The 18,258-nt window shown below is 38.2% G+C and overlaps 1 protein-coding gene across 7 annotated transcripts in view; it reads left to right on the top strand.

Annotated features, from left to right (window-relative positions):
• LOC122070156 overlaps nt 1-18,258 on the top strand; it is a 30,875-nt gene that overhangs the window by 11,018 nt on the left and 1,599 nt on the right. Inside the window, exons 3-7 of one of the 7 annotated variants that reach the window (XR_006137680.1) lie at nt 4,282-4,414; nt 9,888-9,985; nt 10,179-10,255; nt 15,202-15,276; nt 18,086-18,148. Coding sequence is in view for 5 of the 7 variants with exons in the window: in XM_042634273.1 (XP_042490207.1) it covers nt 9,978-9,985; nt 15,202-15,276; nt 18,086-18,148 (146 nt within the window). In the remaining 2 variants the exon portion in view is untranslated. Of the gene's footprint in view, nt 1-4,281; nt 4,415-9,194; nt 9,986-10,012; nt 10,256-15,201; nt 15,277-18,085; nt 18,149-18,258 lie in introns of those variants that run through there. The other 6 variants (XR_006137679.1, XM_042634273.1, XM_042634271.1 and 3 more) reach the window with 6 other exon arrangements.

Below are 18,258 nucleotides of genomic sequence, written 5' to 3'. Positions count from 1 at the left end.
TATGCAACACGACAAGGTAGTGGCCTATGCATCTAGACAGTTAAAGGAATATGAGAAGAATTATCCCACTCATGATTTAGAATTGGCAGTAGTCATCTTTGCCCTGAAGATTTGGTGCCATTACTTGTATGGGGAAAAGTGCGAGATATTCAGTGATCACAAAAGTCTCAAGTACTTATTCACCTAGAGAGATCTGAACATGAGACAGAGAAGATGGCTAGAACTCATGAAAGATTATGACTGTGATATACAGTACCATCCTGGTAAGGCTAATTTAGTGGCTAATGTATTGAGCCAGAAAGCCCAAACTGTATCACTTGCTTATTTGGCCACCAGCCCACGGCTTAAGCAAGAAGCCATGTTAATGGATGAGACCATTTTGAATGAGGGATCTACCTTAAAGCTTGATCAATAGCAGTTAACCCTATTTCTAGCATCCCTACAGGTGCAACCATCCATCAGGTATGAAATAATCATGAAATAACCCATGGATCTTGAGTTGCAGAAAATCAAAGTTAAAATTCAAGATCAAAGGATGGATGATCCTGACTTCACAATAGCCGACAACAGAGCACTATTGTTTCGGGGCAGATTGTGTGTACCCAATGACATGGGGATTCAAGACTAGATAATTAAGGAAACACATAGTTTTGAGTACATGCTTCACCCCGGAAGCACCAAGATGTACAAAGACCTTAAGTCAAGTTATTGGTGGCTAGGGATGAAGATTACAGTAGCCCTATATGTTGCACAGTGTTAGTGCCTTACGTGTCAGAAGGTCAAGGCAGAATGACACCGACCATATGGCACTCTTCAGCCACTCCTAATACCAGAGTGGAAATGGGACATGATTACAATGGACTTTGTCACCAGGCTACCCCGTTCACCCAAGGGAATGGATGCAATTTGGGTGATAGTTGATAGATTTACTAAAATTTCCCATTTCATTCCAATAAAGACTACCCACTCCATGGACAAGCTAGCACAACTTTACATAGAAAATATTGTTCGCTTACATGGAGTACCAGTGAGTACTGTGTCAGACAGAGATCCAAGGTTCACATCTAAATTCTAGAAGAGCCTCCAGTATGCTATGGGAACATAGGTGAATCTAAGCACTGCCTTTCATCCACAGACTGATGGACAATCTGAACGGACCATACAAATATTAGAAGATATGCTCAGAGCATGTGCAATGAAAATGAGTGGCAGTTGGGAAGAAAACGTACCTCTTATGGAATTTACGTATAATAATAGTTATCAAGCCACGATCGGAATGGCTCCATATGAGGCATTGTATGGCAGAAGGTGCAGAACTCCCTTATATTGGGATGATGTAGGAGAATGGCGAATGCTTGGGCCAGAGATGATACAGATGACTTGCAATAAAGTTGATGTTATTCGCGAGAAAATCAAGGCGGTCCAATCCCACTAAAAGAGTTATGCAGACAACCGCAGAAAAGATATTGAATTCCAAGAAGTGGAGAAAGTGTTTTTGAAAATCTCTCCTACCAAGGGCTTACACAGGTTCCACAGGAAGGGCAAGTTGAGTCCGAGATATGTTGGCCTGTTTGAGATCTTGAAACCGGTTGGCTCAATGGCATATATACTGGCCCTTCCGCCATCTTTCAACAACGTGCACAATGTATTTCATGTTTCAATGTTGAAACGGTATGTGCATGATCCATCACACGTGCTAACCATGGAACTAGAGTACTTAGAGGTTGATATGACTTATGAGGAATAACCTGCTGAAATCTTAGACCGGTAGATAAAGACTCTTCGCAACCGATCTATTGCTTTTGTAAAGGTGCGATGGGCCAATTGTTCACTTGAGGAAGCATCCTGGGAGAAAGAAGCTGATATCCAGGTTAAATATCCTCATCTTTTCGGACTACCAGGTAACTTCAATTTTGAGGATGAAATTTTTAAAGAGGGGGGGTAGATATAGAGCCCTGCTTTTTAAACCTGGTTTATTGATCGGTTGGTTTGGTCTTGCAGTGTCTGAATTGGAATGGGTTGATGCCGATGCCTTATGGTACATGACGGCAAGGGTGACGTCGAATGCTGGGTGGCCGGATAAGATTGAGCTGGTGCCCGAGATGATCCGCACGCCTAAGCCGTGCCCTTACACATATCACAAAGCCATGTATGAGTAGGAAATGTACATTATCGTATTTTAATGATAGGAACTTGATCCACAACACGTGGCGAGAGTGAAGTACATGTTATGACTCCATTTTTCCTCCAAAATATAGCAAGGTTGGCTTGTTTGGCCAACTGGTGGGTGTCACTGGTAGGTACAAGACCCACCAGTGTGACCCACCTATTGGGATTTTATGGACCCCAGCATGCCCGGCTTGGATGAGCACGTGTTTCTACCCTTCTCGTCATAATAAGGTCTTGTGTGCCCGATGATGTCGGCTACCTCGCCCGGAAACACGGTATAATGCGATTCGGTTCATAAATGAACAAAACCAAACGGACCTTAGAAGTTATTTATAACACTAGGGTATAAATAGCCTTTATAACTCTCTCCCTCATTTATGGTTTTTAGCAAAGTGGGTGAAAGGAGTAAAGAAGAGGGAGAAAAGAGGAAGAAGGAGAGAAGGAAGGGAAAGAGGCTCACTCCTTGGATTCCGGAGCCGCACCTCACCTTTCCATCGCCGGAATAGTATCCGGTGACTTGAGATCTTCATTTTGAGGTAAGTACCACCATGAACCTTAATTTTGATGAAACCCTCTTCGTATATGTCTGGATCTAGAGGATAATGAAGCCATTGTGTGATTTCCTTGATGTATTTGAGGAGGGAAACAAAGATTTGGTGATTATTGAAGTGGCATTTGAGTTTGGGAAGAGGATTCCAAGATTTGGGGTTTTTCCAAGTCAAGTTATGATTTCTTCCCCAAATCTTGTTGTTGTCTTAGATCTATGGTACAATCAAGTAGATGAAACTTAGAATGTGTGGGAAATGATGTGGGAATCACCCTATTGGGGTTCCAAGAGTTGGAATGGAAGAAAGAAGGAAATCAGCAAAATCCTAGAGAACCGACGGGTGCCTGACCCGCCGGTGTGACCTACCAGTCACACCTTCCGTCTTGGATTGTACCGGTGGGTAAGACCGGTGGGTGCTTGACCCGCTTGTGTGACCTACTAGTCATTCCTGCACCTCTGGTTCTACCGGTGGGTAAGACCGATGGGTTCCTGACCCGCAGGTCTAAGCAGACTGCGCAGGTGGGTTCTCCTACCCACCTGTAGCTCAAATGAGCTTCGATTGAACTCAAACTCACCGACAACCTTCTTCACGCTATTATACGTGTCATGTCTATATCCTACGTCGGTTATAGTCCCGATTTGGACGCATTTCTAGACCCTTTATCTGTGTTAGGTTTCGAGGAACTCATCTTCTCACTCCTGATCTTACCTGTACCGCGAGTACTGATTCTTCCACAAGAATAGGTAAGTGGGGAGAGGACTTTGATTTTTAAGTTTTGGAGTGTTTTTGGCATCCTTTGCATTCATAAACTATATTGACATTTCGATTTCCATTCCCATGCATATGGTTGATAAATGAATAACGCATTTAGAACTGAACATGTTATATCTTAATTTCTATATGCATTGTTATATGTTGAAATCTTGAGAATGGATTTATCATGTGATGTTTATGATGCCGGTTTGCCGAACATGTGTGGCATTTCTAAATTAGATACTGTAGTCGGCTTGGAAACAAATGCATTTGTATAACGTGGAATGGGACACGGAAGTACTATGCAATTGTCCTATCTTATGTAGGAGCATATGGTTAGGATTTCATATTCCTTTGTGCTACGACCCTTCCCAACAGGGGTTTACGTGTTGGGTTATCACTGGAGGGAAGCATCGGTTGCAGACTACCGTGGTGGTTAAAAGTACGTCTGGCTGATCATTATGACAGTTGGAAACCTTGGTGATATATTCAGAGGGTCAATTGTACTGCTTTTAATTTCTGCCGTGATTCGGCCACAATCACTTTTATGTTGTGGTTCGGCCACGATTTACTTTTCCGAGTGCTCATGGTGGGCCCTCTCCGACAGGAGAACGAGTTTCAAACCCGGGGCATACGTGCACTGTGGTTGTGAGTATCACGTTACCGATGACCTAGAATGATTTGGTTAAGTGGACTAGGATTAAAATGAATCTCATGCATATAGTTTCATTTGAAATACATTTGCTTGTGTGTGTCTTTCTTACCATTTACTGAGCTAGTGAGTTCACCCCTCATGTACACACCTTTTTAGATGATTTTGCAGGATACTTTGTAGAGGACCCGGCCCAGTGGGGGATTAGTGGGTCCCCGAAGAATTCGAATATGGTGAAGGCTGCCCGTATGAGAGTTGTATTGCAGGGCAACGGTGACAAATCCTATTTACTGTACTCTTTTGATTCTTTTGGTGTATTTCCCTTTTTGTGCTCTCGATATTTAAATTGCTATTTCTTGTGTAAATATCATGCCTACGAGCCTACATGTAAATACTTTATGTATAACGATTTGGGTATCAAGAGTATAGGGGAAATTATAGGTAATCATTTATGACAAGACTTCTGCTGTATTACATTATTATATTCCATTGATTACTTGTGGCTTGCTGTGTTGTGGTTACTGTATCAGATTATCCTAGTGGTTTTGAGTTACCCGGAGGAAACCCGATCACCGGTCCGATTCCATGTGAACGGGGCGTGACAATAAACTCCTACTATCAATGGTTGAGTAACTAATGCATTTATTTATATATTTTATTTTATTTTATTTTTTGGTAGAACAAGTGGTTTCACTAAGGAATCTAAAAAACTTTACAAGCCCCCAACAGGGGGATGTGGCACATATCAAATTTTCAATCCATGGGTATGTACTACATTGGCTCAATGTACAATGATTCTTCCTCAAACTCCTCCCCTATTCAAGTTTTCCCCAACCTCATTCCCTAGTCAAGCAATCTGTGAAGGAATTGCTAGATCTCAGCTTCCATAGTAAATTAGTTTCCGGCAAAGATGGGCCACTGGTTGTCTTGGTAATGTGGTACTGATGTCTCTGATCAGTCACCAGCACAACAAGATCGAAACAGAGTAGGAAAATTCTAGATTTAGCCACTATTTAGGTAAAAATTAATAACTCTAAACCCATGACATAGATCATGAGATCCTCCTGTTCGAGTGCTGGTTCATAAGCCTAGAACAGATGCTGAAAATATTAGCAAGATCCAAGGGTTGGATCTGCTTGCATGGACAATTCCTAGTGTCACTAGGAGAATTCAAAACTAGCCAAACAGCAGATCTTTTGAAGAATCAGATATCAGATTCAACACAAGCAGTTTCAGATTTGTCAAAAAAAAGAATCCACCCAGTGCATGAGGCTCCAACCACTGCAGGGTCTGGGGAGGGTCACAATGTACGAAGCTTACCCCCACTTCGCAGAGAGGCTGTTTCCCGACTTGAACCCACAACCACTAGATCTCAATGGAGCAACATTACATTTTCAGATTTGTCTATATTGATGAGATCTGAAACAACAGTGCAAAAAGATCAATTCTTTAATTCCCACTGAAAATAGAAACTGCTAGTACTCCCGATTAGGAATGTAAGATTCAGCTAGCAAGATGTAATCTTGAATTTGGAAAACAGATGAAGTACTGACTAATTCATATTTATGAAGTTAGAATAGTGATCAGCCCTCTGGATAGTTACCAGAATTTCCGATTAGAATAGGAAAGCTGTATCGCAGGAATGAATCTGGTTCTGCTGCAAGCTATTGTGCAGGAACTTGCTATGCTCTTTGAAAGAAATCAAACAAAGAAGAAGCGTTAACCTGGGTGTCTCATCGAAAGGGTTAGAAAATACTGTTCACAAATGACAAAAGACTGTTCACATAAACAGTAACTTTGATCCATATCTTCTATTTTAGTTTTCTATTTAGTTTAGTTTAGTTAGTTTCTATTTTATTTCTTTCTTAGTGAGCAAGTTAGTCCTTAGTTACTAAAGTCTATTAGTTTCTAATTTCAAGTTAGTTTCCTTTTGAGTTACTTTCTATTTTGTAAGGTTGTACTCTCTCCTATATAAGAAGATTGTTGTAACAATTTGAGAATTAATGAAAGAATGAATTTTACAACCATTGTTGCTCCTTATTCCTGATATAGGATGGTCAACAGCTGGGACTGCTGTGGCCTGTGGGTGAGAGAGCCATTCCCCTACCCCCTTTCTTCTACCATTTATTTTCACCTTCTTCCTTTCTTTCTTCATTTTTTTTTTTTTTTAATCTTTGTCTATTATTTAAAGTGAGATGGAAGCCCTATAAGATCGCTGATCAGAAGACACAGCCTATCGATTTTCAGTTACAGAGTTTTCCTGGGAAGAATGTTTGAGTGCGTAACGTCCAGGTCAGATCTCTGATCGCTGATCGCTGTAGGATTTTAAGTGTTGGTTGAGGACCTTAGGAGGACCACTTGATCCAAATTTGAGGATCATCCAACGCTTTCAGCCCTAGTTCTTGAAGATTCACCAAACCAGCCTAAGTCTCAGTCCAGCCAGCAGAATTTGTTCAATTTTTTATGGTTTGTTCTCTCATAAAGGATTTTCATTCGATCCAAAATTCAGCTCCATCGGACTTATGGTTTGTGAATAATTGCAATTTCCTATATTTAGCCCTATTTTCTAGATCTGAGTTCTTTTTTGAAACCAAGGTTCGAAATCTCGTTTCGTTTCGGTGGTTTCAGAAACACCAGTTTCATTTAGTTTCAGCGAAATTTCGGCCGAAATGGTTTTTTTTTTTTTTTGGGTGGTCAAACGGCCATATTTTGACCTAAAACATGGTGGATAACTTATTTTAAGGTTAATAAACATGCTTAGAACATAAAAATGCAAAAATATTAGGACATGACATTGTTTTAGAATTACACCTTTATTTGGCAGCAACCGTCGAACTATTGTGAAAATTTTACCTGGTTTTGGAGAAAGAACTTTACCTTTCCTAAGCTTTGAATGTGTAGATCTTGTAGGAATCCAATGGAAGTTAAAATGTGTGATGATGTGGCTAATTAGAGGCTTGTTAGAGACTTGGAGTGTTTTTCCTTCAAAATATGCAAATGGAACCGAAACCACCGAGATAGGAAAGACAGAGTCAAAATTTCGACCGAAATACCGAAATTTCGACCGAGATATGGTATTTATAACACAGAATGTACTGAGATGACCGAGATATCGAAACGAGACCAAAATTTTGTACAAATGTTATTTCGGGCCTTATTTCGTTTCGGAAAAAAAAAAAAACCACCGAAATTCCGAAATTTTGCCGAGATTTCAAACTATGGTTGAAACTAAACTTGATTTGCATGTTGGAGTTTATGATGGATCCTTCTGGAACTGATTACCCCTTGGCAATTTAGTCTTACATTAGACTGGATTCACCACTTGTAGTCGGATTCACCATCCTGAGTCATCACAGGAGAATACTCTAATTCATCACAGAACATGATTTTTTGCAAAAAATGTCAAAATCATGGGGAGCTTGTAACCTATGCTTTATTTATAGTAATCAGTTAAGGACAATCACATTCCAATAAGGAATAGTGATTCATAAAGGGACTCATCAAGCAAATCATACTCTGAACAGGAAATATGTCCTAATAAAATAAAGACTAAGGTAAGATAAGATCCATGGATGCCCCAGTAAGGAAGAGTGACCAGTTTCAATTACATGGAGCCAGAAGAAGAGGCAGACCTAAAATGGCTATTGACAAAGTGGTAAGAAAAGATGTGCAGTTGGCAGGGCTCGATTCTAGTATGATCGTGGATAGAGGTAAGTGGAGGACAAGTGATGTAGATAAGTCACTTAATGGGCTTATTTTATTGCAAATAAGCCTTGGGTTGAGTTATGTATGTGTTGGGCCTTTGTTTCCATGGGTTTTCTTTGTAATGGGCCTAAATTATGGGTAGAAAGTAGGAAAATGGGATTTAATTCATTAGCTCAGTTAGAATCTTGTTTTGAGTCTATCTTCTTTGTTATTTCAGTTTTTAGTCAGTTTAGGTTTCCCTATTAGTGAATGACTAGTTAGTTACCTACTCCATGTTGGAGTTCTAGTCTAGTCCTATTTGGAGTTCAATTCCTATTATATAGTGTCTAATCCTACTTGAAGTCTAACTCCTAGTTAGGTTATGATTGCTAGTTTGCCCTCTTTATATAGAGGAGCTAATGTACTCTAATTAGAAAGATTTGAAGAATGATGAATTGAGTTAATGTTTGAGAGCCTTAGGGTTGTGTGTGATTCCCTTCCCCCTCTTTATGTGATTTTCCCTTTCCTCCCTAAGGTTACCCCATCAATTTGGTATCAGAGCCGAAGGATCCCTTGCCCTAGTGAACACAACTCCTCTTCACCTCCCACAGCAGCCCTAATCCCTCCATTTTTCTCTTCCCTTCGATTCCCAATAAGAAGACCCCACCGCCTCCTCTTTCCCTTTTCCGCAAAAAAAAAAAAAAAAAAAAAAAAAAAAAAGCAAAGCTAACCAATAGATCTAGATATTTTATTGGATATCCGTCAACAAATGCAATTGATGTAAGAGAAGCTCGATGAGATGCAACGAAACTGCAAGGACATCAAAGAACTTACATTGGTCACATGTGATTGTATACACTCTACCTTCAACTATGTGATCTCAGCTTTTGAACAACAGGTAGACGAACCAGAAGATGAATCACCAGTGGTAGAAGATGAGATGACACCATTGGAAGTTGAAGATCAACTTGTGAAAAAATTTAAACCGGTTGATCTCTTCAATGACCCGATCGATTTTGTTTTTCCGAGTCACTACTTCACCTATGAACTTCATGTCGTGAATTTCATAGCATTCGATCATGATTTTGATGGTGACTTTATACAGGAAAAGATGGATATTGATCAATTGATGTTGATTCTCCCGTTTTACAAAACTCGTGGACGAGTTTTTCTTAACATCGGGGGAATCGATGTAGATAAGTCACTTAATGGGCTTATTTTATTGCAAATAAGCCTTGGGTTGGGTTATGTATATGTTGAGCCTTTGTTCCTATGGGTTTTCTTTGTAATGGGTCACTTTAATGGACCTAAAATATGGGTAGAAAGTAGGAAAACGGGATTTAATTCATTAGCCTAGTTAGAGTCATGTTTTGAGTCTATCTCTTTTGCTATTTCAGTTTTTGGTCAGTTTAGGTTTCTCTATTAGTGAATGACTAGTTAGTTACCTAACTCCATGTTGAAGTTCTAGTCTAGTCCTATTTGGAGTCCAACTCCTATTATGTAGTGTCTATCCTTGTAGGCGATGTTCCAATGATGCTGCTTTGACTACTGCTTTGACTTCTTCTTTTACCTCATTTTACTTCTTTTTAGTACTTCTATTTTTTCTTATGCTTACTATTCTCTTAGACCACATCAGATCCATGTAGCCGATCCCATCAAGTTGGGATAAGGTTATGGTTGTTGTTGTTGTAAGATAAGACAACTGACCCATAGGACCGTTGGTTCAATAATTGAACCAGAACTGACTTAAAACAAGACATAACCAGACCCAGGTCATGTTAAGCCTGTACAAACACTAGGCCATGTTAAGCCTGGTTCTTCATGGATCTTCTCCTCTGATATGTCTTAAGTTCTGCCTCACTTGGCCTTGGTAATTGTTACTTTCTCCAGTTTGGTCTGGTTTGTTTTGGATGCTAATTTCTGAGACAATTGTGTTCTTTTATGATTTGGATTGTGCTCAACACGTCTTTCTACTTGGCAGAACTTAACACTTGGCTCACCTACTAGATGAAGTTTCTTTTAATGCTATTATCTAATTGGTGCTCTTTTCTTTTTTGCCCCTTATCTAATTCATGACAAAGGGCATTGGTCCCAGGAGGAGTACCAGGCTTTATTTGATTTAGTGAACATGGATTTTTGCATGAAAGCCTTCGAGGAAAAGAAATCCAAGCATGGGATGGTAAACGATTCTTGTTGCTTCATTTAATCCCCCCCGCTCCAACCCCCCAACAAAAAAATGAGAAAATTAGGAGGACCCTGTTACGTTCATTATTTTCTATGTTTATGTTCATCTTTAATTCTTACTGAAGCTAGATTGGAGTACTGGAGTATTTTTTATTTACTAAATGATTGCTTTATGAGACCTTGAGCAGTTGCGGGATAGTATTAGTTGGGGAGCAATTAGTGAGAAGTTGTCCACTTGAACCAATTCATCTTGCTGCCAAAAATGGTGTGCATTCTATTTCATTATCTCCTTGATATTGCATTTTTCAATATATATTTTGTTCTTGGTAGTAAGTTTTGCTCTGAATAAAACATAGGTGTTGTTAAATTTTATTTGGCTTTTTAAAATATGTGCAAATAGGTGCAAGTGTGTATATGTAAATATGTGCATATGTATATATATATATATACATTTAAACTTCCATACATGCATGCATTTGACATATTGATATTTATAATTGTCGTGGAAAATTGATTTGTGTATATCAAATATGGTACATCCAAAATTTTGGGGACCTTGTGTCAGAATAAGAATTCTTTTAGAGGAGTCTGATGGAAAGAAAGGTCAGCAAAATCTGATTTAAGTGTCACTTGAATTGTAACCTCATTTTCTTTCATTAAAATCACATTGATTTTGCTTGTAGAAGCTTTGAAAAACCTACCTAATGGGCCTGTGAAAACATGAGGTAAACTGAGAGTCAATTGTGGACATGGTGCAGGACCTGCAGGTTCTGAACAATTTTTTTTTTTTTTTTTTTTTTGGGGGGGGGGGGTGGGTGGGGGTGAGTATTTTAGACTGTAGATGCTTCCTCCTTGATGTCTGATTATTTTGTTTGGGAGATGTTGTATGGGTGAATCACCTTCTCGTTCAGTGTTACTTTTGAAGTTTGAGGAGCTCTCTACATAAATCAGTATGAAATGGGGGATGCAAGAATCTTGTTGGAATTGAAGGGCCAGCATCTTTAAGCAAGGGGAAAGAAACTATAGTGCTTTATGCTAGCTGCAGTTATCTTGGTTGATCCAGTTACAAGAAAGCAACAGAGTGGTTGACAATCATATGGAGCCAGTTTGTGGGATAGTTCTGAAGATAAACATTATTTTGTGGGCCTAAATTTGTAAAAATAGAGATTTTCTGATTGAGACATTTGAAGGAACTGGGATGGTTTTGCATGTGGTGCCCGGCCAACAGACTGACTGTTTAGCTCTTGTATTGTTTTGGGACCCTTGTGGGTGACCCTGTGGCACAACAGTTAAGTTGTACTATTGCAACATGTTGGTCACAGGTTCAAAACTTGGAAACAGCCTCTTCTACGAAGCAGGGGGTAAGGGTACATTGCCCCTCTCAGATCCTGCAGTAGCAGGAGCCTTGTGACTAGGTTGCTCTTTTATTGTTTTGGGGCCCTTATTCTCTTTTTTGCCTTTTTTGTTATAGAACTTTGACTAGTCAAGAACGGTTGTGGGGACTCAGATTTAGAAGTTATTTCATTTGAGAATTAAGTTTATGCTTTGAAGGGTTTTTGTTCATTTTAATTTCAGATTAGTTGGTCAATGGTTTTGGACCGATCCATGTACTTGGGACCTAGTAAGCTGGAGTCCTAGTGATTAGAAGTTACTTTAGGCTGCTTTCTTTCATGTTCTAACTTTGGTTGTGCTAAGAAAATATTTGAGAAGCTTTTGAGAAATCCTGCTGTAGCTGTTTGGTTGCACTGATTGTTCAGAAAATTATGAAATTGTAACCCTAACCCTAAACCTTAATTGGACAGACTATGCACTCAAATAGCCTAAGTAGGATAGCGGTATATGAATCTCAGATTGGAATATCCCCAGGTAAACCTAAATGGAAAAGGAATTCTGATAGTACAAATCAAAAGGGAATAGACCAATAATGACAGAAATTTTGGCCCATTATCTTTGCTAAACAGCTTTGGATTTTAACTGTAAACAGAAATCCGAAGCTGAAACTAAGGAGAGGAAAAAGAGTTGGAATAACTGAGAATCCACCCAGAAAATGTCTAGACAATCCACCCTAGTCTTTTAAGGAATCCACTGGTTTAGAGGAATCATCTTCATGCCCAATGAATCCACACAGCTCAACAGAACAAACTTCCATAACTTTATTCATAAAATTCATCTCTCTATGGGCACAGGGGCGCAGACTTTCTCATCAAATAGAAACTTAAACCAACAAGGAAAAGTGATATAGTACTCTAAAAAGGAAATAGAAACAAAGAAGAGACTCAACATCCTATTTCTGTTAGAAAACATAAATAGAAGCTAATCATTAGAAGGGAAAATAATTCATAAAAAAAAAAAAAACCCATAGGATAGCTAAAAATAAAGCAGAGCCAGTTTTCCTATTTACTATCCTTAATAAAGGCCCATAACTGTGAAAATCCAATGGACCATAAGCTCAACATATGTATAACCCATTCCAATACTCATTTTCTTGAGTCTTTTTTCTGCATTTTGAATGCGTCAGTTTTTTTTTTTGATATCCCTGTGTATATACAAACACACATACAATTAGTGGAAAGCATTTATATTCTAACCTGCAAAAAAATGTTTACCTCATGTGATAATATTTTACTACTGTCTTAAGAGTGGGGACTTCTGGAAATCTTGAATTATTAATGTTGTAGATACATTATCTTTTTCTTATACCATATGTTTGAGTTAGATTATGTATTATGATTATTACAATGGAAGGGAATAAAGCTATCTATAAGATAGCTAAAATGAGGGAAATGAAGAGTAGAGATCTCGACCATGTTGGATGTATGAAAAGTGAAGATGGTAAAGCATTAATAAAGGATGAGGACATTAAGGAGAAATTGAAAGTTTATTTATGCAGCCAATTAAATGGAGACACTTCAAGTAATAGTGTTTTGGATGTCTGCATTACCCTTCAAGACACCAATTGTTGTATAGGAAAAATTAGGGTGTTTGAAGTAAAAGAAGCTTTAAGGAGGAGGCACAAGGCCTAGCTGAGGTCACAATAGAAGTGCGGAAGTGCTTAGGAATCTATGGTTTATCGTGGCTAACCAATTTGTTTAATAAGATTATGAGCAAAAAGAAAATGCCAGATGAATGGAGGAGAAGCATTGTGGTTTTGATTTACAAAAATAAAGGTGATATTCATAGCTGCAATAACTATAGAGACATACAACGAATGAGTCATACTTTGAAATTATAGGAGAGAGTTATTGAACCCACTTGAGAAAAGAAACTTCTATTACGGATAATCAATTTGGTTTTATGCCAGGTAGATCCATGACATAAGCTATGTACTTAGGAGACTCATGGAAAGATTTAGAGATTGTAAGAAGGATCTCCATATAGTCTTAATTAATCAAGAAAAAGCTTGTGACAGTCCATACAGAGTTAATTTTGCAAGCACTAGAGACAAGAATTGTTCAAGTAAATATGTGAACATAGTTAAAGATATGTATGATGGTGTGCTGACTAGTATAAGAATTGTGTTGGGGGGGTCAAGGTAGGGAATTCCCAATTACAATTGGGTTACATTAAGGATCAACTTTAAGCCTATTTTTGTATGTGCTTATCATGGATGAATTAGCTAGAGAAATTTAAGATGAGGTTCCTTGGTGTATGCTTTTGGCTGATGATATTGTTTTGATGGATGAGACAAAAGTAGGGATTAACACGCCAAGTTGGATTTCTAGAGATCAACCTTAGAATCAAAAGATTTTAAGATAAGTAGAACGAAGACAAAATATATGGTGTGTAACTAGGACGGATAATGAGGTGGTGAAAATTGATGAGAGGGAGGTTCCACAAAGTGATTATTTTAGGTATCTAGGTTCAATCATAAATAAGGAAGGTGACACAGAGGATGTTGTTTCATTAAGAATTAAAATAGTATGGATGAAGTGGGGGGTGCATCTGGAGTGTCTTGTGATTGATGTATTCCTTTAAAACTTGAAGAAAAATTTATAGGATAGTCATTCTACCGACTATGATGTATGGTGCGGAATGTTGGGTAGTTAAGAAGCAAACAACAATAACCTAACCTTATCCCAACTTGATGGGGTCAGCTACATGGATCCGATATGATCTAAGGTAATAGTAAGCATAAGAATAAATAGAAGTATCAAAAAGAAGTAAAAGGGGGTAAAAGAAGAAGTCAAAGCAACATCACTGGAACATCCCCTACAAGGGGTCGGTTGCATGGGTCCTTGTACTCCATTTACCTCTATCCGTTGTCATACTAGAATCGAGCCTTACCATCTGCATATCTTTTCTTATGACTTTGTCAATAGTCATTTTAGGCCTGCCTCTCCTTTTGGCTCCATGTAATTGAAATTGGTCACTCTTTCTTACTAGGGCATCCATGGGTCTCATTGAACATGGTCATACCACCTCAATAAGCTCTCACGGAGCTTGTCTTGGATTGGTGCAACCCCTAACTCGTTTCTAATACAATCATTCATTGCTCTGTCTCTCCTGGTCTTGTCGCACATCTCTCTCAACATCCTCATCTTTGGTACACCCAATTATTCAAATTACTCTTCTTGACTGCCCAACACTTTGCTCCATATGTCATAGCTGGTCGTATTACTGTCTTGTAGAATTTTCTCTTGAATTTAATAGGGAAGATGTGGGTAGTTAAGAAGCATTATGCAGATAAACTTAGTGTAGCAGAAATGTGGATGTTGAGATGGATGAATGGTAAAACTAGTAAGCATAAAGTAAGGAATGGTCATATTAGAGCTGATTTGGGAGTAGCTCCGATACACGATAAGCTACGAAAAGTCATTTATGGTGGCATGACCATATTCAACAAAGGCCTTTGGATGCTCCAGTACTGAGGAGTGATTTGATTCAGATCAAAGGATCTAAAAGAGCTAGGGATAAACCTAAAATGACCTTAGGAGAAGTGGTGAGCAAAGACTTGCATAGCTTAGGCCTTGTATCAAGTATAATGTCGAATAGAGCTGATTGGAGGGCAAGGATCCATGTAGCGCGTCCCCATTTAGTTGGGATAAGGCTGAGTTCTTGTTGTATTATTATTAAATGTTGTAAACATACTGCAGTCTCTAGAGTTTCTTAGTACAATCTCAAAGACATTTAATGCCTGCAAATATCATGATTTTGATAATTGCAATCTCTAAGTCATGTCTCTCTAAATGCTTGATACTTTTAACTTTCCAGGTATGGCCAGTTAATATCACCTATGGTAGCAGAAGGTTTATGGCAGGATGCTGATGATTTTCGTCTGCTGATTGCGTAAGGCTTTGGCTCCACTAATCCATTAAATTGATTTTGTTACACTCTTTCTCTTGCAAACTCAAACTTAATCTTAGCATTAGAGAAACTGAACTGTTAGAACAGAAGTTGCAAGTGTAGGAACAAGAAAGCAACATAACCACAGGAGATAGCTATACCAGCAATTCAGATAGCTGAAAGTAACTGGAAAATGCTTCAGCATAGCCAAGAACCTAAGAAATTCTTGCTGGGAGCCAATAATCTTTCATTTGATAACAAAAACAGTGAGGCTCTCAAAGCATATATTTGTAGTCTCTCTAGTGTAGTACTGTATTTGAAAGACTCAAAACAGTAGCCAATAGACGAGATCTTTAAGACAAAGGATAAAGGTTATAAGGAATGATTAATAGATTAGATTATGATGGATGGGAAGGGCTGAGATGCAGGTCGAGTGGCGTAGGGACCAAGGAGGTTGACTGCTGAAAGTTACAGTCCAATCGGCTAAGTAAAACAGCAAATATGGGCGAGTCCTAGTGAGTGCAGGACTAGGGTTATTTCGGTAATTTAGGGTCTTGAAATTAGGGTTTGTTAACAGTGAATCAAGTTACTGTTATAGGTATTAATTAACCCAGAACAGTAGCTGATTATGAAGGTGAAAACCAGAATCAATTTAGGTCTTGGGCAAGGTATTAAACAAGGGGCAGGGGCAGAATTGAAAATATGAAGATATTTTGAGATCCAACCACAGGAGTCAGCACAACTTGAATCAACTCAATTAGGGTTGATAAAGGTATAGACAAAAATTCAAATCGACTGGATGGCTCATTTGCTTAATCTGAAATAACACCTTGTCTCCAATCTTCTAGAATCTGGAACTTTAATTGAAGAACTTCAAGAATAGTACTTACTTGATAATGGCATGAATGAGAGATCAAATAAGAATAAGAATGAAGTTCCAGCAGCAGTAGCGAGGCAATAACAGTAAGAGAACATCTGTGCTTCACACCACAGGACGTTGATGTAGGCGATTACGGATTACCTAGAAAGTAGGGGTCCTACAAGGGCTGACCAAGACAGGCAATGATAGGCTAGGTAAACTCCAAAGAAGACCTAAATGGGGACTGGTGGCAGCATATACATGGTATACATTTAGATCAAAACTGAGGTTTTTCAAGTAGTAATGAACAAGATATTCTAGGGCAGCATACATTCAACTAAACAAGAAGTTTGATTGGGTAATGCGGAGTTAGATAATAAGCAGCTTTAAGATAAATTACATGCATGAACTTTCAAGATTCTGAAAATTGGAAATGTTATATTAATGTATCAATTAACCAACTTAAAAGATGAAACATTAATATATTAACTTGTAGAGATCTTGAATTAATGTTGGTTTATAAATTCAGCAGGGTTTTCTAGAACAGTGGAATGGGGGGTGGGGGGGGATGCTTTAGAGTAACATAAACCATGGGGAGAAAGGTTATAGACAGGTACAATGATTAAATAAAAGAAATTAGGATTGGAGAAAACAAGAAGTGGAAACGAAATCTGGAGTAAGAAAAGTAAATAAGAAGGATACCAAGTAAGAGACTAACAACTTTAAATACTAACAAACATATTTTTGAAATAAATAAAATAAAAGATGCTGTGCATCTTATGTGGGGTCTATCATAGGGTCCTATATGCGCCTCATCCGTTGGTAGACTTTAGGGCCATGGTCAGGTTGTGGGCTGATGTCCTCATCAGATGTCAGTTGGATCAGACACCAATTCCTTCACCTCAATCACACACTAGGAACATTCTTCACAGCAAGAAGAAAGTTGCAGCAGCAAAACTATAATTTCAGAATCGCTGGTGAGGGACCACCCATTGGACCATGTTTCTGTACATAACTGAAGGACTAAAAATAAACCCAAGTATGGAATACTAAAGCAGCAACATCAACTATGAGAATAGATCTTCATCTCTGCATCACTCTCATCTATTCCTTTTGTTGTGACTAGGAAAAAAAGAGACTTTAAATATAAACCAAGACTCTGTTATGGCTCCCAATACCATTTAGGAGCTCCATGAGTACTTAGACTGAAACCCTATTAGTAATTTTGGCCATAACTTTCTCGATACAGATTGGAATCACACAAGGCCTGGGTCTTGTTTGAAAATTAAACTAGTTAGCTTTCAAATTCCTGATACAGCTAAATCAACAAGTTTTGACATTCCAAAAATTACTCCAAATAGAAACAGTAGATAGCCCAGATGATGACTTAAATTTATAAGAAAACTGGCCATGTTCTACACATTTATGATCTCCCTTTAGTTTAGTATGGACTTTCTGAGAACATATCAAACAGATTTGCAATTCCTATGGTTATTACACCCAACTTAAGTTTAAAACAAGTTATGATACAATATTATAATACTGTTTTTATTTATAACACGTCTGCACTGTCATTGTGATGTTACCTGATTGAGTTATGGGTGGTTTTAAGGAATTTATGGTCATGTCCTCTGTGACATTTGATTTCATAGATCAGGTTTTTGAACATATATTTACCTTTCTTTGGAATATTATGAGTTTTTTTTATTGTTCATTAAAATTTATTGAGGAGGCTTCAACTTTCTAAGACTTGAACAGACTTGGCTTAGTTTTGGGGAGTTGTTACCTTAAATTTATAACCTATGCATGAATTTTATCACATTTTTATTTTTATATCGCTACTTACATGAAAATATTGTGAATCCAGGCTCTTCCTTTTAACTCTTTTTCTGTGATCTCCCCAAAATTTTAGAGCCAGTTATACTTGTCTATCTGATATATACTTGCTTGCAGACTTTATAACTTGGATGCTTCTTGCGTTGAAGATGTTGACTGGGACAATCTTCTTGACCTCAGGTAGCGTGCTCTTGTTCTAAAATTCTCTATGAGCATCTATGGTATTTGATTTACAGTGCGCAGTTTTTTTTTTTTTTTTTTTTTTTTTTTTTTTTTTTTTTTTTTTTTTT

Source organism: Macadamia integrifolia, unplaced genomic scaffold (genome assembly GCF_013358625.1).
Source record: "Macadamia integrifolia cultivar HAES 741 unplaced genomic scaffold, SCU_Mint_v3 scaffold837, whole genome shotgun sequence".
NCBI lineage: Eukaryota > Viridiplantae > Streptophyta > Magnoliopsida > Proteales > Proteaceae > Macadamia > Macadamia integrifolia.
Note: the sequence above shows the minus strand (reverse complement) of the source record. Positions and strands in the feature narration are given on the sequence as shown.